The sequence below is a fragment of the Salvelinus alpinus genome, chromosome 27 (genome assembly GCF_045679555.1).
Source record: "Salvelinus alpinus chromosome 27, SLU_Salpinus.1, whole genome shotgun sequence".
NCBI classification, from domain to species: Eukaryota; Metazoa; Chordata; class Actinopteri; order Salmoniformes; family Salmonidae; genus Salvelinus; species Salvelinus alpinus.
The window spans coordinates 17,713,475-17,740,797 of NC_092112.1; the positions used below are offsets into that span (position 1 = coordinate 17,713,475).

Here is a 27,323-nt window from a genome sequence, read left to right on the forward strand (position 1 = left end):
ATTCAACCCTCTGTAAATCAGTCAGTTCCCAACGTAAAGACTTGAAACCCGTGATTCTGTATAAGTGTGTCCCAATGAGGATATGTGTTTACTTTCAGCTTCCTGTGACAACCGGAAGTGCCTTAAATTGGGGTCATAGGGGCTATTTTGAAGGGTTAAAAAGGTTACAGCTTTCCAAAATCTCATATCTGTGATGAGGCAACCATCATGTGATAGTTGGCTTCTAAAAGAGTTGGACAAAGTGAGTTTGGTGTCAGTATGTATAAGTTTGGTGTCAGTATGAAATCTTATTGACTGATGGCTGACTTGATATATTGGCATTGTACATTTTATATTGCAAATGGACAGTGTACATTTCCAATGTATTTAATGAGGGATTTACCATCACCAAATGGACAGGCTGAAATCAACACCAACGAGCAATAGAGAGGAACCACTATCACTGGTCGGTTCAACGAGCCAGTCAATTGGGCATTTCTGCAGTATATTAGAGCATGTCCAATTCGTGATGGTAAATACCCAATCAACACCAACGAGCGATATATTTTTGATGTCCATTTGAGTAGTATTTGTGATTGTGTATATGGTTCGCCCAATGAAGTAGCCATTCATTTTTGTCCATTTCATGGGGGTCTTCCCTTACTTTTTAAAATCTTTACTTATGACCTGCCACTAGCTCTGAGTAAAGCCTGTGTGTCTATGTATGTGGATGACTCAACACCATACACGTCAGCTACTACAGTGAGTGAAATCACTGCAACACTCAACAAAGAGCTGCAGTCAGTTTTAGAATGGGGAGCAAGAAATAAGTTAGTCCTAAATAGTTATAAAACTCAAAGCATTGCTTTGAGCAAGTTGAGGAGACTAAACTGCTTGGATTAACCCTGGATTGTAAACTGTCATGGTCAAAACATGTTGATGCAACAGTAGCTAAGATGGAGAGAAGTCTGTCCATAATAAAGTGCTGCTCTGCCTTTTTAACAACACTAGTCCAGAACAGACTATGGGAGGTTCACAGTACTACATAGAGCCATGGCTACATGGAACTCTTTTCCACATCAGGTAACTGATGCAAGCAGGTGAAGCAGATTTTAAAAACAGATAGGAATATACCTTATGGAACAGCAGGGACTGTGAGGAGTCACACACACACACACTTAATGTGTTGTGAAAAGTTTTGTGAAATGTATATGTAATATTTTAAATTGTTGCTGGACTGCAGGAAGAGTAGCTGCTGCCTTGGAAGCAGTTAATGGGGATCCTTAGTAAATACAAATACATACAATACTATACATACACAATACCCCATAATGTCTAAGTGAAACTATGTTTTCCAAGTTTTGTACTAGTTAATAAAAAATGAAAAGCTGGGTCGCATTTTTCTCAAAACCCCCAAATATGTTCTCTTGTTTCGCCGGTTGTACTTTACCATATAATACCTTGTGACCCTGCTCTACCACATAGTTTACTAATGTGGCAATGTTTGGTATGAGTTTCTTCGTCTTTTCACGCCAATAACAAATTCACTACATATTGTATCAACACAGAAGGCCCAAATCTACACGCTCACTGGTGTGAAACAAAGCTTGACTATTTGTAAACATAATTCGTGCTCTTGCCCATATATACTGCCAATTTTAATATGGTACGTAATATCCACTGTCCTTAATTCTTACAAGGATTATTCAACCCCAAAATCTACTAAGGAGCAGGGTTGATCCAAGCTCTCTGACCTCACAAAATATAATAATTTTCTTGCCTCACACCTAAGCTAACTGGCTAGAGTTGGCTGGCTTGCTAGCTAACGCTACTTCCAGACACAAACAAGAGAATACATCTTCACTCTCCATTCTACTCACCTAGCAGAGCTGGTTAGGCTTTTACATGTTAATTCAACACATTGGTGACTAACTGTGCTGCTGGCAATAATTCAAATTACGTTATTTCCCTAACGTCTACTGACACCAACCATATTCAACCGGCGTTGAGCATTGGTAAATTCATCAGTTATTCTGCGCTCTGGTACATTCAAACAGCTGCTCTGAAATCCAAACAAAATAGCCTGAATGAATGCAGACCAAGGAGCACCATAAGCCACTCTGGGTTCATCCTGTCGTTATCTGCATGTGGGTTGTTGTCTTAACCCCACCCTGGCTTAGTTCACAGATGCAAGGATGATTTAGAGACAATGCTCCTTTAGAGACAATCCTCCTGGGTATCTCTATCTCGGTTACACTCACCACATCTTGTCTATGTAATGCAGTCTTTAACTCATTTGTCAGCTCAAGCCATCTCTAGTGAACATACGCCCAGATTAGCTGCAGGGAACTAGAGTGGAGACCATAAAACACAGCATTAACAGGACAGAAATATCTTACTGTTTGTTAAGTAAATAATCGTTTACTAGTAACATCAAACAAATCAGGTAAGTATGTCATTTTCTATCACAATGGAGTGTGTCTCCCAGTTTAGAACTAGAGGGGTCACAGGTTGTCCCGGAGTTTGACCTCTTCAGAGACTTGAGCAGGGGCATATGACCTGAGGTCATAGCAAGGAATGTGATGGTTTTGGTTTTGACTGGCTTCTGGTTTTCTAGAATGGCTTTATCTCAGAGTTGAGGGTTCTGTAGACAAGTTTCATCGCTATAGCTGTAGTTAGAGTGTACATACTGTATTGGTATTTTTAGCTAAGGACATTTTATGGAAACTAAAAAGTATAAACGTTTGGAAAATTTTGGAAAATACATACAGGTGACTATGTACATTTCTTTCTATTATTTTCTCTCAGCTCGAAAAATGAGTAGAATTGCTAAAAGTTAGCTTTTCAACTGCAACATTTTCTCTACACTACTAAGATACCTTTTTAAGTAATATATTATTTCAGAGTTTACACTTCCTCTGTGGGGATGTCAAAATAATGAAATATATTCATTTTAAAATGTTGATAAGTTTTACTTGCCATTATCATTCACCTGATGATAAGACAAGATTTATTTATTTTTTGATTTATTTATTTTTTGCTAACATATGATGGGAGGTGGGTAGGTCATCAGTCTGCCTGGGCGAAGGTCACTGAAAACCCCTGGCCGACAGATTAGAGAGGAGGACCTGTAACCGGAGGGTCGCCGGTTATAATCTCTAGCCAAGCACTAAAACGTCGGGTCTGGAATCTGGATTGCTAACTGGGGGGGCTGCTGGTTATAGATCCCAAGTTATATTTCCCACTGTTGTTCCTACTTGACAGTGGCTGACCCTGTGCACCTCTCAAATGTGTTCAGAGCAGAAGACTACATTTCGATGAAACAGTTGGATTAATAAAAGTTGTATTTGATTACTCACTTTTAACCAACACCACGGAAATAGCCATGAAATCAGTCATCAGATGTCTGAGCACTTTTTCTGTCTGAAAAGTAATATTCCAAACCATAACAAGTCCTATAGCCAAAAACATATTCACACACACAAAAAACATAATTCAGTACAAAATCTGCATCATCATTTCAAGTACCAACCACCCATTCCATTACTGCTTCAACATTGTATAGCTTCAAACCATGGTTAAAACTATCATTTTAATCTTATGAACTGTCAGTCCTTGCATCCATAGCTCCATCTATGAATTTGACAGTGGTTCAATTTCGCCAGCCTCATTCCTGAATTGTTTACCAAAACAAGTGGTAGGGTGGCTATTTTGTTGTTTTTCGAATGCCAGACTGTAGCTTTTGTGTCGTGTTGTGTTTGTGTCATATCTCATGTGCAATGTGCTGCAGTATGTGTGAACAAAGTACAGATGTGTACAGATGTGTGTGAACAAAGTACAGTTGTGGAGAAGTACAGATCAAGGTTGGGTTATAAAAAAATATCAGAAACTTTGAACATCCCACGGAGCACCATTAAAACCATTATTAAAATTAAGAATATGGCACCATAACAAACCTGCCAAGAGAGGGCCGCCCACCAAAACTCACGGACCAGGCAAGGAGGGCATTAATCAGAGAGGCAACAAAGAGACCAAAGATAACCATGAAGGAGCTGCAAAGCTCCACAGCGGAGATTGGAGTATCTGTCCATAGGTCCACTTTAACCCTTACACTCCACAGAGCTGGGCTTTACGGAAGAGTGGCCAGAAAAAAGCCATTGCTTTAAGAAAATAATAAGCAAACACGTTTGGTGTTCACCAAAAGGCATGTGGGAGACTCCCCAAACATATGGAAGAAGGTACTCTGGTCAGATGAGACTAAAATTGAGCTTTTTTGCCAAAACGCTATGTCTGGTGCAAACCCAACACCTCTCATCTCCCTGAGAACACCATCCCCACAGTGAAGCATGGTGGTGGCAACATCATGCTGTGGGGATGTTTTTCATCGGCAGGGACTGGGATACTGGTCAGAATTGAGGGAATGATGGATGGTGCTAAATACAGGGAAATTCTTGAGGGAAAACAGTTTGTCTTCCAGAGATTTGAGACTGGGACGGAGGTTCACCTTCCAGCAGGACAATGACCCTAAGCATACTGCTAAAGCAACACTCGAGTGGTTTAAGGGGAAACATTTAAATGTCTTGGAATGGCCTAGTCAAAGCCCAGACCTCAATCCAATTGAGAATCTGTGGTATGACTTAAAGATTGCTGTACACCAGCGGAACCCATCCAACTTGAAGCAGCTGGAGCAGTTTTACCTTGAAGAATGGGCAAAAATCCCAGCGGCTAGATGTGCCAAGCTTATAGAGACATACCCCAAGAGACTTGCAGCTGCAATTGCTGCAAAAGGTGGCTCTACAAAGTATTGACTTTGGGGGGTGAAGAGTTATGCACGCTCAAGTTTTCAGTTTTTTTGTCTTATTTCTTGTTTGTTTCGCAATAAAAACTATTTTGCATCTTCAAAGTGGTAGGTAGGTTGTGTAAATCAAATGATACAAACCCCCAAAAAATCTATTTTAATTCCAGGTTGTAAGGCAACAAAATAGGAAAAATGCCAAGGGGGTGAATACTTTCGCAAGCCACTGTACACACCCTGGAGGTGTGTTGGGTCATTGTCCTGATGAAAAACAAATGATAGTGTAACGAACGTCGTCGGGAGAAGGAGAAGAGGACCAAAGTGCAGCGTGGTAAGTATTCATAATACTTTTAATAAATACGAACACTTGAACAAAAACAACAAAACGACTAACGAACAGTTCTGCAAGGTGCAAATACACAAAACAACTACCCACCAAGCACAGGTGGGAATGAGGCTACCTAAGTATGGTTCTCAATCAGAGACAACAATAGACAGCTGCCTCTGATTGAGAACCACACCAGGCCAAACACCTAGAAATACAAAACATAGAACAGAACATAGAATGCCCACCCCAACTCACGCCCTGACCAAACCAAAATAGAGACATAAGGAACTAAGGTCTAAGGTCAGGGCGTGAATTTGTGGAATTTCTTTCCTGCACATTTGTGGCCTGCTGGAGGTCATTTTGCAGGGCTCTGGCAGTGCTCCTCCTTGCACAAAGGCGGAGGTTGCGGTCCTGCTGCTGGGTTGTTGCCCTCCTACGGCCTCCTCCACGTCTCCTGATGTACTGGCCTGTCTCCTGGTAGCGCCTCCATGCTCTGGACACTACGCTGACAGACACAGCAAACCTTCTTGCCACAGCTCGCATTGATGTGCCATCCTGGATGAGCTGCACTACCTGAGCCACTTGTGTGGGTTGTAGACTCCGTCTCATGCTACCACTAGAGTGAAAGCACCGCCAGCATTCAAAAGTGACCAAAACATCAGCCAGGAAGCATAGGAACTGAGAAGTGGTCTGTGGTCACCACCTGCAGAACCACTCCTTTATTGGGGGTGTCTTGCTAATTGCCTATAATTTCCACCTTTTGTCTATTCCATTTGCACAACAGCATGTGACATTTATTGTCAATCAGTGTTGCTTCCTAAGTGGACAGTTTGATTTCACAGAAGTGTGATTGACTTGGAGTTACATTGTGTTGTTTAAGTGTTCCCTTTATTTTTTTGAGCAGTGTAGTATACTTGTAGTTTTTCATGTTGTCTGTCTGTAATTTTTGTAATGACTTGGTGCTGCCTATCTTGGCCAGGACGCTCTTGAAAAAGAGATTTTAAATCTCAATGAGCCCTTCCTGGTTAAATAAAGGTTTAAAAAAATAAAAAATAAAAAAGCTGGTTGAGAGAATGCCACAAGTGTGCAAAGCTGTCATCAAGGCAAACGGTGGCTACTCTGAAGAATCTCAAATATAAAGTACATTTAGATTTGTTAAACACTATTTTGGTTACTACATGATTCCATAGGTGTTATTTCATACATGCAGTTCTGATGTCTTCACTATATTCTGCTATGTAGAAAATAGTAAAAATAAAGAAAACCCCTGAAATGAGTAGGTGTGTCCAAACTTTTGACTGGTACTGTATGCGATAAGTTATTCATTGCTGTAATGTTACACAGCAACACTGTATGTCTGAGACAAAAGCTTTCTCAGGGACAATAACGTTTATCTTATCTTATTAGTAACCAGGTTAATAATGGACATGGTTGACAAAAAAGTACTGTAAAATGCTCAGGTGCATATCTGTGATGTGGACTTGTTTCCATCTAGTGGTTTACATTTAAATTATGCTCTTTTGGGAAATAAAATATGGAGGAATTAAAGGTGCCTCTCAAAGCACAATTTCTTTCTTCATTTCAAGAGACAATATACGTACCACTCTTTGTGACCTGAAAATGTTGGCATCATATTATCAGAAAATTGTTTCCACTTTATCAGTGATACATTAGTTACATTCTGTACAAATTAACACACATTTAAACATTTCAAAAATTGTTAGTTAATGTTTTCTTATTTGGTGTGCAGTAGCCTAAATCAGAGATATAACGACTGAGAATGAATGGAGACTGTGCGTGCACAGTTGTTATAGACTTGAAAAATGTGTCTACCAAACGGTCTAACAGTGGCTCCGCCTATCTCCACCCAGTAAGTAATGATAATGGGGACACTACCCACTGGGCACAGACGTCAATTCAACGTCTATTCCACATTGGTTCAATGTAATTTCATTGAAAGGGCGTGGAAACAACGTTGATTCAACCAGTGTGTGCCCAGTGAGTAGATTTTAACACTGCCATTGATGCACGGTGTAACGCTCGTCGGAAGAAGTGGATCAAGGTGCAGCGTGGTACATGTTCATGATTCTTTATTCTCTCAGAACACCAAACAAAACAACAAAAGAATAATGAACGTAACGTTCTGTACGCTTCACTGAGCTAACAAAAAACAACATCCCACAAAACTAAGGTGGCAAAACAGGCTGCCTAAGTATGATTCCCAATCAGAGACAACGATAGACAGCTGTCCCTGATTGAGAACCATACCCGGCCAAAACATAGAAACACAAAACATAGAATGCCCACCCCACATCACACCCTGACCTAACCAAATAGAGAAATAAAACGGCTCTCTAAGGTCAGGGCGTGACACGCGGTCATGTGTGGCCTAGGCGTACTGTGTAGGACCAATTATGAAGAAGAGGGTTGTGATGTGCTGCTGAGTGTCTCAGGGAAGTTAAACTCCTCCATGTACGGAATTAATAAAGTATCACGAGTCGTCTGAAATATTTTACACTTAAACAGCTCAAATGCAATATGTGAGGAATGGCGTTGGCTATGTTAATTTAGAACATTGGGGCGGCAGGTAGCCTAGTGGTTAGAGTGTTGGACTAGTAACCGAAAGGTTGCAAGATCAAATCCCTGAGCTAACAAGGTAAAAATCTGTCGTTCTGCCCCTGAACAAGGCAGTTAACCCACTGTTCCTAGGCCGTCATTGAAAATAAGAATTTATTCTTAATGGAGTTGCCTAGTTAAACAAAGGTAAAATAAAAATGGTTTTTGGTAGGTACAGTCTGCCTATCTTAATCCAATGCAGACATTGAGATTTATAGACGTGAGAATATGTTCCCTGTGCTAAGCAGATTTCACATCACACGTGCGCTCAAGACAAAGACATTGACAAATCAGTGCTCCTTTGAAGAGTTTGTTGATAATGATACACACATGGCCAATTCCATCACTTGTTATCAATGCACAGGAAATATCAGTATTGCTAAGAAATGATTACCTTTGTGGCTCTGAACTCTCATCTCCATATTGAATGAAGAGAGGCTGAATATAGATCATGTAGACCTATAAGCTTATGTTTGAATTCTCATTTTGAATTTATATGCAAGTCAGCTTTTTGTTAGTCAAGAAAATGATGCAATAAAGCATTTTTTTGGACTTCACCCTTGCCTGTAGCTCTGTACCCAGACCCGCCTCGCTCCAATCAGTGGCAGTGGCCAGGCCTTGCTACACTTGCCTAATGCATTAAGTATACTATGTCCATGCAATATAGATAAGTCATAAGTCCATAGATACATACACAGTGATGACCTATTTGTTTCTTGTGAATGTGATATCCCTCTGAATATCCTAAGATGGGAGTAATTGATAGCCATAGCATGATCTGCTTAATTAACCAATTCAAACTAAACAAGTGGAAGTATTTACTCTTCATTTTCTCCATCTTAAGCACATAAATATGTTCTAATGTGTATCAACAAAACGTTTAGTAATAGGTTATGTATTGCTTTTATATAGTTTGTCAATGCTATGTTGTTGAATGCATGCTTTTATGACATTGAGTTAAAATTATACTATATCATAGTTGGTATTATGTATTGCCTAATTTTTGGCTCAATCCCCTTCTAACAAGTGAATTGTAGTTTTATCAGGAAAAAATATATATAAAATGTGTGAAATAAGATGAAACCTTCGCAATTCATTTACATTGAGAGAAATCACTAGTTTTTGCTGTTTTCTTTAGTGGTCTTCCTAATCTTGGAAAATACGCGTTACTACTGCACAAAAATGACTGATTCTGCAAGTTTGTTATCATATCCATGGACAGTTTTATGAAACTAGTTGCCTTTGTCCCTCCACACATACGTATGGGATGGACTTTGGAGTAGGGGCAGCACTGTCTGTAGCTCCCACCTCCCCTTCCTATAGAATCCCTAGGGTATAAAAGACTAGTGCTGGAGTGGAGAAATCAGTCTCGACGAGTACTCGCCAACGCAAAGGAAAGAGCTTCAACGAACCCATCATGGGGAACACAAAGCTCTCTCTTTTGCTTCTTCTGAGCACCTTTGCCTTAACCCGTAAGTACCTCTCTGGCTGGTCCCTGCTGTGGATAAAAATCTATTTTTACCAGGTAGTAGTTTGTTTCTTGAGTTTACATGTTGGTTATTTTCAGATATTAAGTATATGCTTTAAAAGTTTTTATTTTGGACATTTTTCGTTTTACATATTATAATACCAAAGAGACATGTATGTAGCTGTTAACTTTTTTAAAGATTTAAAATGAACTTTTACCCAGCAGTAGTTTGTTTCTTAAGTTTTCATGTTTGTAATTTTCAGATTTAAGGTATTTTCTTTAGAAGTGTTCCATTCGGAAATGTTTAAATTTAAATAAATAAATATTCCAATGCCAAACCAAATTATCGGTAGCTGTTAAATTGAACAACTAGAATGTGTTTATAAAAGTGGGTGTTTTTAGCTATGTGCATTTTACTTTGCATGTGCAATATCTATTATGTCATTTTGTTGCAAAATCGTTTTTTGTTGTTGAAAATAACACTTACAGAGTGAACTGAAGCATCTCCTCTCGACATTGCACAGTTAATCTCGTAAAATAAGCACTGTCCCTGTTGCAAATTACAAGTTAACTTTCTTCAAAACCGCCAAATACATTGACTGTATATCAGCTAAACTATTTCTGATGGTGAACCTGAACCATCAAAATAAAATGTAAATGATGAAAGTCCTGTTCAGCTAGTCGAGATCTGTCTTTGAGCTTTTTGTCCTCTATTTTTAGTCTGGTAAAACAGTGTTTTCTCACAAAATGTATGATTTAATAAGTGATACTGTGCAAGCAATTTTACAAATATCTGAATTCTGACAGTGCAGACGTGCAAATATCACTTTCTGGGATGTAAACAATATCACAGTTTTTATTTTAAACGATTGGGGGCAGTTCCCCCTCACGCCCACATGATTTGATAGTAAAGTGAGTAGAGGGGACAGGCAGTTGAACAGATACATAACTGCACCCACACACTTCAAAGAAAGAAAAGCTGCTTTTTTTACACACTTAAAAACGATTTCAGTCATGTTGTAATTAATTATAAAACTTCTGTATAATCCTGCTTTGACCAAAATTGCGTTATCCTCTCACAGACTCCCAAGACGATGGTGCCGAAGAACATCCAACATGCTTGCGTACGTACCAACAAATCATTGCTTATCCTACCAATGTGCTGCAGCTTGCTCACTGTTATGGCAACATGACGGGTCTTTACTCAAACACATTCAAAATACAATTTCTAATCTCTCCCTAGTGGCAAGAAGGTACAAGAGCCTTCACAAATATGAATACCAGTATGAAGCACAGTCCCTGAATGCCATTAAAGGAGCTTCCAATCTCATAAATGGACCCAAGTGCTCTTGCAAGGTAGACATCATACCTCAGAGCATTAAGCCTTCACTTCAGTCCATTAATATTGTCCTCACGCAACATTCCAGTAAGGAAGCCGTCTAACCTCTTTGTCTCCCCCTATAGGTTGAGATTGAAGTTCCTCAGTCTTGCAGCTACATCCTGCGCACCACAGGCTGTAGCTTGAGTGAGGTTGTCGATATGGACTCAGAGGGCAACCCTGTGATCGGACCTGCCCCCGGATCTGATGCCTTCACTGCTGCAATGGAGAAGTAAGACCCCAAGGCTGTCACACATGCCCTAACCCAACCCTTGTCCCCAATATTTGTTAAAAATTCCTTGTCCTCTCTTCAATTAAGCACATTGTAATTTGGAGTTAACAACTGGTATCCAACCTTTCACCTCTCTGTCCCTGCTCAGACATCCTCTGAAGGTTGTGGTTGAGGGAGTGTACGATGTGAAACTGTACCCTGAGGAGGATGAGTCCGTGACCATCCTGAACATCAAGAGAGGTATCGTCTCTGCCCTTGCCGTGCCCCTGCTGGAAGAGGAGAACAACAAGAAAATGGTATGTTGATCTTCTCAGAAAACACCCTAATCATAACTACACACTTTGTATTACAGTGTAGTTTCAGTGATATGAGCAAGTCATTTCTTATTGAGTACTTTATTACTAATAGTGTGTACCTTATTACTCCATATTATTCAATACAATTGGAAACTACCTGGTAAACAAAGGTACATATTGGTGCTTGTTTTAGTGAATCCAAGAAACAAAAATGTAATTATTGTGTAATAAAGCAATAATAAATTAAAGGGAATGCAGTACTGTTGGCACGCCGACGTGATGCACTACAAGGTACAAGACTAGCCAAGAAAATTATGTTCATGGCTCTGCAGAGAGCAATTTGTCACATTCAGTTTTTCAGAAAACATAAATCAGTATTTATATTTATTCAAATATGACAAGGGTCATTGACTTTCCCCTCAGCCCACCATCCACGGCATGTGCAAGACCCACTACATAGTCAACGCCATGGAGGACATCGCTACTGACATCACTCTCAACAGGGACTTGTCCAAATGTGACCACTTCATCCCCCAGAGGGACCACACCAGCCCCCTGGCCCTCATCTCTGGCATGGTAAGACTGGAAAACAGTAAAAGTCGCTGGTTAGATTCTGAAATACACCCTAAATAATTTATTAATCCTAATTCACTTTTTAACTCCTTTCCAAAAACCATTCAAAGTAATTATCTTTCTCCGCTCCAGTAGCTGAAATGACAACTAATATTACTCCTTATTCACTTTTTAACTCCTTTACAACAAAAAAACGAAACAATAATAATTTCTCCTCCTACAGCACTATCCTCTTGCTCAGCTGATCAGAAGCTCCCAGACCTGCAACTACAAGTTTGACAATGACAAGAAGCACATGATCTCTGGTGCCTGCACTGAGAACCACATCCTGGTGCCTTTCTCTCACAAGTGTGTAAAACATTATGCCTATAATGTTTTATGAAATACGTACCTGCAATGTTAAGAGATGTTGCATACGTCTTTATCATCTCTTTGGCTTTCCACAGGGGAGAGTATGGAGTTACCAACGTTGGCAAGCAGTTCCTGACTCTGCTGGAGGTTTCCACATACAATGAGAGAGTTTTTGACCACAGTAAGTATCACTTACATTGCATTCTAATTATGAAGATGATTATTGTAGACAGTCAGACATAATTGAGATAATTCATTTCACCCGCTCAGTGTCAAAACTGACTTTATCTTCCTGCAGATGTGGCCAACCTCAAGGGTCTGCCAATGGAAGCTGCTGAGGACAAGAGTGTTGTTCAGGACAAGGATGCTGCTCTGGCCGTCTTGAGGGAACTGGCCACTCTGTCCAACGGTGAGAGGAGAGCCCACCTCTTCCAGCAGCTTGTGAGCATGGTCCGTGGAATGAAGGCTGAAACCCTGAGCCCTGCTATCCCCGAGGCCCTGAAATTGTCCAGATCCCTGACCTACCAGGTTCTGGCCCAGTGCGGTACCCCAGAGTGCAGCAGTGCCATCATGCAGATCCTCAGGACCTTTGACAACTCTGCCTTTGAGGTTGATGCCGTCGTGTTCGCTATGGGACTGGTCCCCAACCCCTCTGCCCTCCTGGTCAGCGACATGCTGGCTATGGCACGGTACAAGCAGAGCAAGCCTATCCTGTATGCCCTGAGCAATGTTGTCAAGAGGTAAACAGACATTTTAAAGCAACATATTTTCTAAATGGAACTGAGCAGATGCAGACAATGAAATTCTTATGTTGATTTTCACATTGTGTTCCTCATCAGGTTCTACAAGGCCGAGGGCAAAGTGACCCCTGAGATCGAGGCTGTGGCTGAGTTTGCTGTTGCCCAGCTGGGTGACTGCACCGGCGACAAGGAGCAGAATTTCCTGGCCCTGAGGGTGAATGTTCCATCGCTCTCCTTAGCTTTTTCAGATTTACTCACACAGCAAGCAACAATTTGAATCAGAATAATTCATGTTTGCTTCCTTCTGCTCCCCAGGTTATTGGTAACATGGCGGCAGCCATGGGAGCCGCCAGTCCTGCCCTGAAGTCTGCTGTGATCCAGTGTGTAAACGAGCCCGCCGCTTCCCTGGAAGTCCAACAGGCTGCCATTCAGGCATTCAGACAGACCCCTGTCCCTGAGGAGGTAACTCACTCTTATCCTATTAGCTTTAAAAAAATATATATGGAAACCGTCAACTCTTTGTTCACTGCAGAACTGTTATACACATTCTCCTGTTTACAGGGCAGAGAGGTGCTCATGCAGGTTCTTTTGAGTGGTGCTAGCCCCCTGCAGAAGCGTGTTGCTGCCTACCTGGTGCTGATGAAGGACCCCCAGCCTGCTGAACTGGCTCAGCTGGCCGCCGCTCTGCCCATCGAAGAAGACCAGCAGGCCAAGAGCTTTGTCATCTCCCACCTGACTAACATACTGGAATCCACAGCAGCCGAGACACAGGAGTACGAGAGATATCATCTGCAGTATTTACTGCCTCAGCTAACAGAAATATTCTGTTCGATTCTCCCCTCCTCATCATAGGTTTGACCATATAATAAATTATTCCATCCATTACAGGCTGAGACAGAAAATTCTTGATGCCCTGCAGGGCAATGAGGTTGGAACTGTCATGGATCCCACCAAGTTTTCCCGCAACTACAAGATCGGATCTGTGCAAGGAAATATGCTCTTCGAGGGCACCAGCTATCTGCCCAAGGAAGTCATGCTGGAGATGACCCTGAAGGCCTTCGGCTACAATGTTGACATGGTGGAGGTAAAAAATACTATTTGAGTTGTTTCCCTAAAAACTATTATAGGGATGATGTTTTTTTTGCAGAATATACACTTATTTTTCTATCAGTCTCATGGTAAACATTCTCTTCACTTGTAAGGTTGGCATGGAAGGCAAAGGACTTGAGCCAACTGTTGAGGCTTTGTTCGGAGAGAACGGATTCTTCCCTGACACAGTTCTAAAGACCGTCTACTTCGTTTCTGACAAGATGCCTCTGCAGGTTAGTGAGGTCATGAAGAGAATGATGCCCGCTCTGAAGAAAGACAGAATGAAGAGACAGGTATTCAAAACCATACTATGTTCTTCCTCTTTCCTTACCAAACATTTTAATTTGTGTGATTGTAATCCTAGTTATTTAATTGTAGCATGAGCTAACTGTCTCTTTCCTTGAAAAAAATATTCTGTAGGCTTCCCAGAACATTGTGAGAGAAATTGGCCGCAACCTCAACAAACTGGTCAAGAATCTGAAGGCTCAGGAGTCCCCTGAGGCTATGGTTTACCTGAGACTGCTGGGAAATGAACTTGGATACCTGAAGACCAATGAGATGGAGAAGATGGCCTACTCTGCTGGTCTGATGATTGACAACGTACTCAAGATGTTCCCCGCTGATGTATGTACAAAGATATGGAAAAAAGCAACACTATCACTTCAGATATACATTAATGTTAACTCATCTGGCAAGAATGACATATCAATGATAAAAAATGTAAACTCAATTTACTATCCAAAATCTGAAATCTACATGTTCCACAGCTGATGAAGGGACTGATGACCAACGCTGACAATGAAGTCTTCGCCCATTACATCTTCATGGATAACGAATTCTTCCTGCCAACTGCCACTGGTGTACCACTGAAGATTGCCCTGTCTGGTACCTTCACCCCTGGCATCAAGGGAGGACTGCACATTACACCCGACATGGTAAACTTTTATATTTATTTTCACTGATCTGTTTTCTATTTGTAGTAACCCTAATACATGTGAAGTCCGTCAGTCTTTTTGCATATCTATATAATATACTTGGACTGATCCCTTTCCCACAGAGCGAGGTCTCCTTCATGCCCTCCGCTGGAATTGAGTTTGTGGCCCGGGTTGGTTCCCACATTCCTGAGTACCTTCTCTCTGGCTTGGAGATGCACACCAGCCTATACCATGAGAGTGGGCTCAGCGCTAAGATCGTGATGGCCGACAACCAGGTCAAGCTGACCATCCCTGCTCCTCAGGGTCCTGCCAAGCTCATCAGCATCACGTAAGTGTCAGAGTATCATTCAGATAACACTTGATGACCAATATTTATCAGAGCCTAAACATTTCCTTTCCGCGACCCCTATTATAGCAACAAGCTGTTCGAAGTGACCTCTGCTGGAGTGAAACCCATCCCGTCTCTGGTAGAGGACAGAATTGATGTGTCTGAGTGCACTCCATTCTTAGCTGGTATGAAGTACTGCACCACCCTTCAGTACTCTGATGCTAGCTCCCATGACACTGCACCCTACTTCCCCTTTACCGGAGATAGCAAGTAAGTACTAGTTCTATGCAAATACATTTTAACATGCTTCATTTATGTTTTCCTATATTCAGGTAGAAATTGATCTTAGACATAACTTTTGGAAATGAAACATTTATTTAGGCTTGCTGTGGAGCTCCGCCCCACTGGTGAGGTCACTGAATACACGGCCACCATCGGCTACGAACTCCTCAGGGAGGGAGAAGAAGGTCGTCAGAAAGTTGACACTGTAAAGATGGTCCTGAAGGCAGAAGGTATGGTCCTGAAGGCAAAAGCTCTAAGTTACAAAAGCCCTCTTTTAGAGTAACACAGTCCTTCCATTTCTACCGTACAACCTTTTCCTTGGTGACTAACTAATTCAGTTTATCCTGGACACAGGTGCTGACCCCACTGAGGCCACAGCCACTGTGAAGTACAACAGGAAGAAGAATGTCCTCACCACCGACATCCAGATCCCTGACTTTGACTTGGAGGCCGGAATCAGACTGGGCGTTGTGGATGGCAACACCAAGGGCAAAGGAATACACTCCATCTCCATTGACCTCATCAACAAGAACATCCCTCAGCTGTCCCTGGTTGGCCGCGCTAAGTAAGCTGACAATGCTGCCCCACAAAGTACTTCCCTGTTTTGGTTTCTTCTGTTTTCCCTTTCTTCCAAATTCCAACTGACTCATGGTTTTCTATGCAGAATTGAGGCCATGAAGGATGCTATGCTGCAGGTGCAGCTGCTTGTCCCTTCAATCAAGGCTGACGCCACAGTTACAGTCAACGTGAAGCGTGGTGAGGAACTGGAACTTGAGCTTGAGAGTGACATCAAGCTCCCAGAGACCACCTCAGTGCAAAAGATCACCCTAAAATATGGTATGCAGGCTTTCAATAACGACCAGATTTTGTACAATGATAAATTGTTTTGCTTCATTATCAATTTTAACTGTATGTTTCTGAGAGCTTTGCCAGGCTTTAAATGTCAAGTATCCATGGGAAAGTCATTAACATTCAATTTAATTTACTTTAATTACTTTATTACTTTAATGAATCTTACTTTGTAGATGACGAGAAGATTGTGGCTGAGGTCAAGTCTGACATGAACTCTGAGATCCAGAACATCCTCCCTCATGCCGAGGCAATCCAGAAGATGGTCAGTGATGTTCTTGATCAGCAGGTGGGCCAGACCGACATGAAGGTCCGTCACATCCTCACCAAGTCTGCAGAGGTAAAACAACAAAAAAACACTTTAATCTTATGATCACTATTTTGTCCTCACTGAACTTAATATATTACAATATGTACAGTACCAGTCAAAAGTTGACACACCTACTCATTTAAGGGTTTTTCTATATTTTAAAAATGTTCTACATTGTAGAATAATAGTGAAGACATCAAAACCATGAAATAGTTTGTTTAACACCAAAAAAGTGTTAAACAAATCAAAATCTATTCTTCAAAGTAGCCACCCTTCGGCTTGATGACAGCTTTGCACACTCTTGGCATTTTCTCAACCAGCTTCACATGGAATGCTTTTCTAACAATCTTGAAGGAGTTCCCACAAATGCTGAGCACTTGTTGGCTGCTTTTCCTTCACTCTGCGGTCCAACTCATCCCAAACCATCTCAATTGGGTTTAAGCCCTGTGATTGTGGAGGCCAGGTCATCTGATGCAGCACTCCATTACTCTCCTTCTTGGTCAAATAGCCCTTACACAGCCTGAAGGTGTGTTGGGTCATTGTCCTGTTGAAAAACAAATTATAGTCCCACTAAGCTCAAACCAGATGGGATGGTGTATTGCTGCAGAATGCTGTGGTAGCCATGCTGGTTAAGTGTGCCTTGAGTTGTAAATAAATCACCGACAGTGTCACCAGCAAAGCGCCCCCACACCATCACACCTCCTCCTCCATGCTTCCCGGTGGGAACCACACATGCGGAGATCATCCGTTCACATACTCTGCGACTCATTAGAACAAATGACAGATTTCCACCGGTCTAATATCCATTTCTCATGTTTCTTGGCCCAAGCAAGTCTCTTCTTATTATCGGTGTCCTTTAGTGGTGGTTTCTTTGCAGCAATTCGACCATGAAGGCCTGATTCACGTAGTCGCCTCTGAACAGATGTTGAGATGTGTCTTTTACTTGAACTCTGTGAAGCATTTATTTGGGTTGCAATTTCTGAGGCTGGTAACTCTAATGAACTTAGCATCTGCAGCAGAGGTAACTCTAGGTTTTCTTTTCCTGTGGTGGTCCTCATGAGTGCCAGTTTCACCATAGTGCTTGATGGTTTTTGCGACTGCTCTTGAAGAATCTTTAAAAGTTCTTGAAATGTTCCGGATTGACTGACCTTCATGTTCTAAAGTAATGATGGACTGTCGTTTCTCTTTGCTTATTTGAACTGTTCTTGCCATAATATGGACTTGGTCTTTTACCAAATAGGGCTATCTTCTGTATACCACCCCTACCTTGTCACAACACAACTGATTGGCTTAAACTTATTAAGAAGGTCGACAAAATTCCACAAATTCACTTTTAACAAGGCACATATGTTAATTGAAATGCATTCCAGGTGACTACCTCATGAAGCTGGTTGAGAGAATGCCAAGCTGTCATCAAGGCAAAGGGTTGCTATTTTGAATAATCTCAAAAGTAAAATATATTGTGATATGTTTTACACTTTTTTAGTTACTACATGATTCCATATGTGTTATTTCATAGTGTTGATGTCTTCACTATTATTCTGCAATGTAGAAAATAGTAAAAATAAAGAAAGACCCTGGAATGAGTAGGTGTGTCCAAACTTTTGACTGGTACTGTATTTCTATTACAGGCAACCAACAACTACCTTGAGAAATATGCTGCTGATATCCCATACATGCAGAACCTGAGAGTCCCTGGGATGCCGGAGATGACTCTGCCTGAGAAACTGTTCCTGAATGCGTAAGTTACATCAATCAACTACCATAAGAATCATTTTCTATCAATACATTAACTGATTTTTTTTTTTGGGGGGGGGTTCCATGACTAATTAGATTAAATATAATTTTCTTAAACAGTGAGGCCACAGCTGCTTACCACTTCAACAATGAGCGTATCTTCATCGCCATTCCCCTGCCTCTTGGTGGAAAATCATCTGAGGAGCTGAACTTCCCAGCTGCACTGACCACACCACACCTGGTTCTGCCCCTGCTTGGCTTGGACATTGCATCCATGGAGATCCCGATCCCTGAGCTTTTCATCCCAGAGACCCTTGATGTGTTTGTGCCCCTCTTCGGAAAAGCTCAGCTGTCCACAAAAGTGAAGAGCAACTTCTACAACTTGGAGGGCTCAGTGTCTGCTGGCAAAGATGCCGTTGAGACACCAAGCTATTCTGCCAAGTTTGATGTGACAGGCAGCTGCTCAATGGAACTCCTGTGCATCAAGATTGAAGGTAGTGCTCCACCTCCAGACATTTTCTAATGTCTTTGTAAATAATAGAGATTACACCATCTGGAACATGTTTAGTTGTGCAATAATCAATAATTGTTCCTTCTGTGTTGTAAATAGGATCTGGATTGCTTGCCACCACTCCTGCTGATTCCATCAAGGCCCATGTGAAGACCTCCGTGAGCCACAAGCTCATTGATGCCAGCATTAGCATAAGGGAAGTTGGCACTGTTACAGACAACAAGATCAATGTGAAATCCAGCAGCAAAATCGAAGCAACAAGCCCCATGGGTCTGAGTGTAAATCTAGAGCACACCGGCCAAGTTTGCTTCAATTCTGAAGCGCCAATACTGGCTCCAACACTGAAGATCTCTGGTGATAGCAACTTGGAGGGAACAGTCAAAGCAGGACATGTCTATGGCACCACAATCACCACCCAGTCTTTTACCATCTTCCCATTCAGACCAGAAGCAAAGATTGATTCTTCCCTGAAAATTAATTCAACCATTCTTAAGGCCCAGAACACCATTGCTGCATCCTTTGCCAATGGCGAGCTGTCTGTTGTGTCTAACACGAATGCATTCGAAGACATCCTGACCCATGCTGCTGAACTTGCCTTCAAGGATAACCAGCTGTCTCTGAAATGTGACACCAATGCCCTTGCCCTTGGCATGAAGATCCACAACCAGGCTGAGGCTTCTGTTGGCTCTGGAGCAGTCACAATCAAGATGGAGACCAACGCTGACCACTCTGAGAATCGCATATACTCTCTTGTCACTGCCTCCCTGGATGTCAATGGCCTGGCTGTGAACAGTGATGCCACTGTAAAGCTGCTTGAGAACAAAGCTGCACACAAAGCTACCCTGACAATGAACAAGGATGGCCTGGCCACAAGCGGAACAACCACCCTGCAGGGCCCGTTCACCATGGAGAACACCTTCAACGGTGGAATTGATGCCTCCAAGGCTACTCTGTCCATTGAGACCAAGAGTGCATTGAATGACATGAAGGTTGAGAATGCCAACTCACTGACCATCACTCTCTCCAGCCTTGCCTTCAACTCAAAGGCTGAGGCCATTGTCAGCGAGAGCACTTCCTATACACATGACATCACCATTGACTTACAGGACTACACTGCCTCTGTAAATGTGAACAATGACCTGAAACTGCTGGGAGCCAACCTAGTCAACGAGGCTCAGCTGAAGGCAGTGATCTACAAAATTGACTTTACTGGAAGCCTGAAGGCGGCCTATGGTGAGGAAGAGCTCAAACACACCTATGAGATCAACTATGCAGACTTGACCGCTAATGCTAAGTGCAGCACTACTGGAAAGCTCCTTGGTGCTCACATGAGCCACAACATTGAGCTTGAAATTATTGGCCTTGCTGCAAAGATCCACAATGATGCCCGCTTCAACTCCCAGCCTTTCCGCTTCGACAACACCATCCGTGCCAGCATTATTCCCTTCAACTTCAATCTTGATGCCATCTTCAATGCTGATGGTGACCTGACTCTGTATGGCAAGCAGAGCGCTCAGCTCTATGGAAAGTTCCTCCTTAAAGCACAGCCCCTAGCTTTTGCCAGCTCTCATGAATGCAGAGCTTCTGTCACCCAGCAGCTGGACAATGGCTTCCCCCTGGAAACCACAATTGACAACAAGATAGACACACTTCTGACTCCCCAGGAGCAGAGGGCCATACTTAGGATGAAGTCAAAGTTGAACAACCATGCCCTCAATCAGGAAGTGAGTGCCTACAACAATGCTGAAAGGCTTGGACTTGAGCTGTCTGCAACCCTCCTCACCGGCCTCCTGAACACAGCTGCCAGTGAAGACCAGGAATTCACAATCTCTGGTTTCCTGAAGTATGATAAGAACACTGACAGTCACATGATTAACCTGCCCTTCCTCAAAAGTTTGCCTGCAATCCTGGAAAACATCAAGATCACTATTGTTAACATGGCAGAGTCTATTCAGAATTACATCAATAGTGATGAGGTCAAGGCTAAGATTGAGGCTCTGCCCCATCAAGTCAGTGACTTTGTTGCCAAACTGAATCTGGAAGGCAAGTCTGTCCAGCTCAAACAGAACCTGATTGCCCTCACCGAGGAGTACGCCATCACTCTGGAATACCTAGAGGCCTCCCATGTGAACCTCAAGATTGCTGTTGAAAAACTGCTGATGGGCCTGGCATCCAGTATCCAGGGCATTGTTGCTGCTACCAAGGAGATGATTGCGAGTGGCACCCTGTCTGAAACTGTAATTGAGAGGCTCAGCCAGGAGCTGAATGCCATCAACGAGGAGTATAAAATCACTACTATGATCGTAGTTGTCATTGATGCCATTGAAGAGCTGATCAAGCAGATTGACATGCAGAAACTGAAGGACAGCAGCATTTCACTCCTGCACGACATTGATGCCCAGTTTGAAATCAAGGCTAAAATTGAAAACGCAGTGAGTGAATTAAAGCAGTTCATTGAGAACTTTGACAGAACCAAAACTGTTGAGGATCTGAGAAACTACATTTCCTCCATCAACTTGGAAGCTCATGTTGAGCAGCTGATGGAACACCTTCCCACTGAAGTGATCAGCAAGATGATTGAGTCTGTCAAGGCAGTGATCCAGGAATTGGACATCATTGGCAAATGTAATGTTTTCCACGCCAAGTTGACAGAACTGATTGTCAAGTATGAGGTTGACAAGAAGGTTGAAGCAGTCCTGGAGAAGGTTGTGGGTCTAATTAAGCAGTTCAAAATCGATGAAACAATTCAGGTCCTTGTTAATAAGCTGAAGGCCATCGATATCCCAGCGAAGGTAATGCAGATGCTGGAAGAAGCCATCAACTCCTTAAAAGCTACTGAGATCAAACAGGTAATTGAACAGGTGAATGAATATCTTGACTCTGTTATCCAGAAGCTGAAGTCATTTGATTACAATGCCTATGTGGATGAAGTCAACCAGATGATTGCTGAATACACCGCTCATGTAAACGAGCTGATCAAGGCACTTGAGATCCCACAGAAACTTCAGGCTTCAAGAGAGTTTGTCAACTTTGTTGTGTCATCTGCACTTAACTACATTGAACATCTGAGGGAAATCAAGGTTGCAGACATGATCAAAACAGTGAAGGACATGGTCGACCATGCCATCCTTAATGACCTTAAGGCAATTTCTGAGAGGCTAAAGCAGAGAATCACCGATATGGACCTTAGAAATTATATCATCTCATACCTGCAGCAGGTGAGCGAACACTACACCAAGGTCATCACTGTCATAAATGAGGTGTTTGGCAATGTGATTGAGGTGATCCAGAAGTTTGCTGGTGAACAACAAATTGTCAGCGAGGTCAAGCAGATAATTGAGGGGGTTGTTACTGGACTGAAGACAGCTGAGCTGGACTTTCCTTCATTCACCATCCCTCTCACTGACCTGGTCATGCCCTCCATGAAGGTCAGCCTGGAGAAGCTTCAGGAGATTGAAATTCCAACACAGCTGGATATCCCTGAGTTCACTATCCTGGGTTTCCACACAGTGCCAGCCACCACCGTTTCCTTTGACGATATCAAGCAGAAGGTCACAGAGCTCATAGATTTTATTGTCAACTTTGAGATCCAGAATCTTAATTTGGATGTTTTCTTTGGAGACCTGACCATGAGCTACCTGCCAACCCTACCTGACATTACTCTCCCAGAGATCACATTCCCAGAGTTCTCCTTCCCTGCCCTCCCTAAGATGGCCACGGAGAAGCTCCTAGAGATTCCAACTCTCCAGATCCCTGAGATCAAGCTCCCTGCCATTCCCAGTGAGATCAGTCTCCCTTGCTTTGGCAAGCTCTATGGTGAGATCAAAGTCAGCACCCCCATCTACAGCATTAGGACCTCTGCTGAGCTCCAGAACTCTACTGACAGTGAGGAGACTCCTCAGTTCACTGCTTTCCTAACCTCCCAGGCCATATCTCCCATTTTTGAGATATTCAGCTACAACCTGGACTCCACTGCTCGCGTTGCCATCCCCAAGTTGAACCGTGTGATAGTTGCAGAGAACCTTAAGTTTACCCACACTGCACTTGCAGTCGAACACCAGGCATCAGTGACCCTCTACCGCCTTGCAGCCCAGGCCTCAGCTAAGACCACAGTCAAGGCAACCACTGCACACTACACGGCTGACATTGTCAATAATGCATTCTTTGCCACATTGGGTGGTATGTCTGCATCTGTGGACACTACCTACAACCACCAGATACATATCCCAATCCTTGGCTTCACCAATGGTGCCTCTGTGACCCAAAAGGCTGTTGCCCGCCTGGAGGACACAACAATCACTCTGACCGTTGGAAATGATGGTGCTATGAAGTTCAACTTTCACGAGGGCACACACAAGTGTGACCTTCACTTCGCCATCAGTCCCAGCACTGCTAAGCTGACAATCTCCGCTGACACCGACACTGCCCTTCTGAAGATGAAGCAGACCATGAACGCTGATGCAGTCATTCTCAGTCACATCACATTTGAGGCCCGCTCTGAGGCAGAAGGTCCAGCCATCAAGAACAGCCTTCTGGTGGCATCTGGAAATGCCAATTTGGGAGATATGAAGGTTGAACTGAAGGCAAACCATGACACAGAGCTTGTTGGAGGTCTCAGTGGAATCCTGTCAAACTCACTCACCGTTAAAATTCATCCTATTGAAGTTGTCTTTGACTTCCAGAACAAGGGAAACACCAAGCTCAGCTTCAACGAGGCACTGATGGCCAAGATTGATCTCCAGAATGACTACTCTGCCACAATCAAGCCTGAAGCTCAACAGATCAACACTGTGGCTCTTGCCCGTTTCAACCAGTACAAATCCTCCTACAACTTCACTATTGACAACAACGAAAAGGAGGCTGGCATCTTTGCTACCATGAATGGTGAGGCAAATCTTGAATTCCTGACAAACCCCATCAGCATCCCAGAGATTGATCTGCCCTTCATTAACATGCACATTCCAACCATCAGCGATCTGAACCTGTATGAGCATACTGGCTTGAAGAACATCTTGACCACCACAGAGCAGTCTCTTGATGTTGATTCCAAGATCCTGTACCAGAAGAGTCAGTTTTACTCTCTGGGCAACCTGATCACCGAACTCTCCCTGAAGTCACCCATCTTCAATCTGAATGCCAATGCCGGACTTTACGCTGAGGACGACCTTGTGTTCCGCCTGGGAGCTACCACAGCCTCCGTTTTTGAGGCTCTTAAGACCAAGCTTGATGGCACCACCAGTTTGACCACCAAAAGAGGTTTTAAGCTGGCCACATCCCTGTCCTTGGAGAATGCCCACATTGAGGGAAACCATGACAGCACTTTCAGCCTAAGCACCGACAACCTGGAAGCTGGAGTGTCTGTGGCTACCATTGCAAAGATTGCCCTGCCCATCTTCAACCTAGAAGCCAATCAGCAATTTGTTGCAGACACCAAGACCAAGCCAAATGCTGCCTCTACATTGAAGCTGAAAGGTGATTTCAACCTGCCCCTTATCAAAGCAATTGGCAAGGTAGAGGCTGACCACAGCCTGAAGCTAGAGGGAACCCTTGAGTACATCTCTGTGGAGTCATCCATCAAGGGCAACATTGATGCCACAATCCTGGAATACAATGCTGTTTTGGGAGCTCTGGACAATGAAGCTAACATCTACCTGAATGCTGATGGCCTACGCTCCACCTCAAAGATCATTGCCAATGCCAAACTCAGCAACGGTGAGACAACTGTCCTGGAAATGGATGTGGATGAGAACCTGGCTGTTGAGGCATCCGTGAGCCATGTGTATGCAGTGCTGAAATTCGCCAGCAACAACGAAGCCAATGTGATTACCTTCAACACCAAGGGAAAGCATGTAGCCCAGGCTACCATTGACTTTGCACCATTGACATCACTGACTGCTGATGTTGAGATTGACATGTCTCAGCCAAGCAACATGGGTGACATTTCCCTCTTTGAGAAGACTGCTGTCGAGCTGACAGGTACCAAGCAGAAGATCTCTACCACCGCCAAGATTGCCACCCCTGTGTACACCACAAATCTGGCAGCTGAGTTGAAGGGTGATGCCCCTGTCTTCAAGGCCGAACTGAAGTCATCTGCTACCTCTGTCATCAACTTCCTGGATTACGACGTGGATGGTAAAATTATAAAAATATCCTCTATAATATCATAATTTGATGCAAAATAATTGTATTTGAGGAAATTGAAACTGCCTCAACAGCTTCCTTCACTGCAAGCTTTGAGAACGAAGCCCTGAGCGTGAATGGCAAGGCTGTCCTTACCCATGCAGACCTGACCATGGACATTCAGAATGTGATTACCCAGGCTATGAGGTAAAGTAATACTTTTAAACAGGCTGATTTCAATGCATAATACATATTGAAACAAATTATTTAGGCTTGTTAGCACAATGTTAATCAAATCCTTACAAACATTTTGCAATTTGAAGATACCTGAATATGTATTAGTATGGTTTGTTTTGTCATTTGTGCATTTCAGGAAGAAGCGTCAAGAGGAGGGAAGGTAAATACTCAATAATGTACCTTCAATTCACTTCAATCCAGGACTATTGCATGAGCAAATAAAGTCTACATCTTTTGACCTTCTACTACACACATGTATTACATGGAGTTATAAACTGGGTGGTTCGAGCCATGAATGCTGATTGGCTGAAAGTTGTGGTATATCAGACCGTATACCATGGTATGACAAGATATTTATTTTTACTGCTCTAATTGCGTTGGTAACCAGTTTATAATAGCAATAAGGCACCTTGGGGGTTTGTGATATATTGGCCATATACCGCACCCCCCTCGGGCCTTATTGCTTAATTAAACTATGATTGAATAGACAGTAACTGATCACACTGTTTTTCTTCAACTTCTTAGTGTCTCCCGCCACACCCTGAATGTGGACATCACCAGCCCAACCTTCACTGATGTGAACTTCCGCTACGCTGCCCGCAGAGATGGCGTCAGTGCTTCCATCTCTACTCCATCCACTGGGTTCTTGGGTCTTCAGCTCCAGGGCAGGAAACCATCTCAGCTGAGCGCTAGACTCTACAGCCGTTATGCTGTGCGTTTCTTTTAATTTCATTCATCTTAAAATACTCAATACTTGTGTCCCTATTCACAAGTCAAATAGATGTCACCCTATTGTACAGGTCAATTGAAATGTGTTGTGTTTCTCCTATATCTAACAGTCTGCCCCTGAGGATGATGTTGACATCTTGGTCATCAGAGCTACTGCTAAGGATGCCGATAAGATAAAACTACAGGTTGCCTACAACATGGAGGCCCCCCACGACATGCTCCTGGGTCTGAAGGAGAGACTACCTGCCATCACATCCACCCTGAACAGCTTCTCTAACAAGTATGAGATCTTCGGGCACGTGGAGGGGCTGAAAAGCTCCATCATCAACCTCATTGAGGAAGCCTACACTGCTGCCAACAGCCACGCAGCCGAGCTGAGCCAGCTGTCAATCCTCTTCAGGAACACTGTTTTCCAGTTCCAGAAAACCATCCAGGTCTTCCTGGATGCTGCCATTAAGTTCCTTAGGGAGACAGAGTTCAAGCTCCCTAGCTCTGAGGAAATTACCACCCTGCCTAAGGTCCTCAAGCAGCTGACCACTGGCATTGCCACTATGGTTGAGCAGGCCATCCAGGTGGTCATAGACAGTGCAGAGGCCTCCTTCAATGCTCTGGTCGATATGATCAGCGACATCCAGGTCACTATGCCAATTGGTGATGTGATGACTGGAGGCCAGATCATAGATAACATGAGAGCCAACATGAAGCATGCTCTTGCCCAGCTTGTTGGTCTGGTGAAGCATCTGGAGAGCCTTGACATGGTCCTGGAGAAGCTTGGCGAGACCCTGAAGGTCATCGTTGAGAAGGCCCAGGAGTTTGTCGACACTCTGAAGTCTGACTATCTGGATGCCGTCGCTATCTACATCAACGCTCTGTACGATAACCTTGTCGGCGTGATCAAGACCGTCCTGGACCAAGTCAATACTGTGTTAAACATGGAGCAGGTGAACATAGCAATTGAACACGTCGCTGACATGGTTCTGTCTGTGGTTAATCAGCTCAACCTCGCCATCACTGGTCTTCTGCAGCAGGCTTCTGAGGAGGCCCAGGCTTTCATCAAAGTTAGCGGTGGAAGGCTTGAGATCGAGCTTCCCTTTCCCTTCCACCAGTGAGATACCTTCACAGACTGAACCCTGAGTCTAACACTACCCATCTGTATAACATTATGCTACTCAGAGGCACAGGGCTGGGAATGTACTTCAAACAAGTATTTCAGCACGTCTTTAAAGCATTTAGGTAAACATGCAGCTATTATTTTATCATTTTTGTGTAAATGACAAGTGGTACACTTACCAACATAAAAATGAAATACTGTTGAGTCCTATTTCCCTATCTATCTGTACCATACAATATGCAATATGAGAGTACAAAATAAATAACATTTATACAGCATTATGTTTGATTTATATTTTTCCACCTGCTATGTGTATGTTTTGAGATCCT

The 27,323-nt window shown here is 43.0% G+C and overlaps 1 protein-coding gene across 1 annotated transcript; it reads left to right on the top strand.

The window, feature by feature from the left end:
• The first annotated feature begins 9,090 nt into the window (after positions 1-9,090).
• LOC139556052 (apolipoprotein B-100-like) lies at positions 9,091-27,272 on the top strand. The gene is made up of 29 exons (XM_071369541.1): positions 9,091-9,190; positions 10,269-10,310; positions 10,430-10,542; positions 10,651-10,796; positions 10,945-11,092; positions 11,516-11,668; positions 11,889-12,013; positions 12,112-12,197; positions 12,315-12,756; positions 12,856-12,970; positions 13,072-13,218; positions 13,318-13,529; positions 13,645-13,840; positions 13,959-14,138; positions 14,266-14,469; positions 14,613-14,780; positions 14,903-15,108; positions 15,196-15,378; positions 15,490-15,620; positions 15,745-15,955; positions 16,055-16,227; positions 16,416-16,579; positions 18,181-18,290; positions 18,407-18,780; positions 18,897-24,929; positions 25,013-25,124; positions 25,291-25,314; positions 25,680-25,866; positions 25,994-27,272. The coding sequence occupies exons 1-29, from the start codon at positions 9,136-9,138 to the stop codon at positions 26,990-26,992; spliced, it is 11,439 nt and encodes a 3,812-aa protein (XP_071225642.1). The 5' UTR covers positions 9,091-9,135; the 3' UTR covers positions 26,993-27,272.
• The last annotated feature ends 51 nt before the right edge of the window (positions 27,273-27,323 follow it).

What these genes read in the sequence shown, in the direction of transcription:
- LOC139556052 (XM_071369541.1), top strand. Translation starts at nt 9,136, where the DNA reads ATGGGGAACACAAAGCTCTCTCTTTTGCTTCTTCTGAGCACCTTTGCC. An exon ending in CTGAGCAATGTTGTCAAGAG is followed by an intron (nt 12,757 to 12,855) that starts GTAAACAGACAT and finishes GTTCCTCATCAG; the next exon opens with GTTCTACAAGGCCGAGGGCA. An exon ending in GATGGTCCTGAAGGCAGAAG is followed by an intron (nt 15,621 to 15,744) that starts GTATGGTCCTGA and finishes TCCTGGACACAG; the next exon opens with GTGCTGACCCCACTGAGGCC.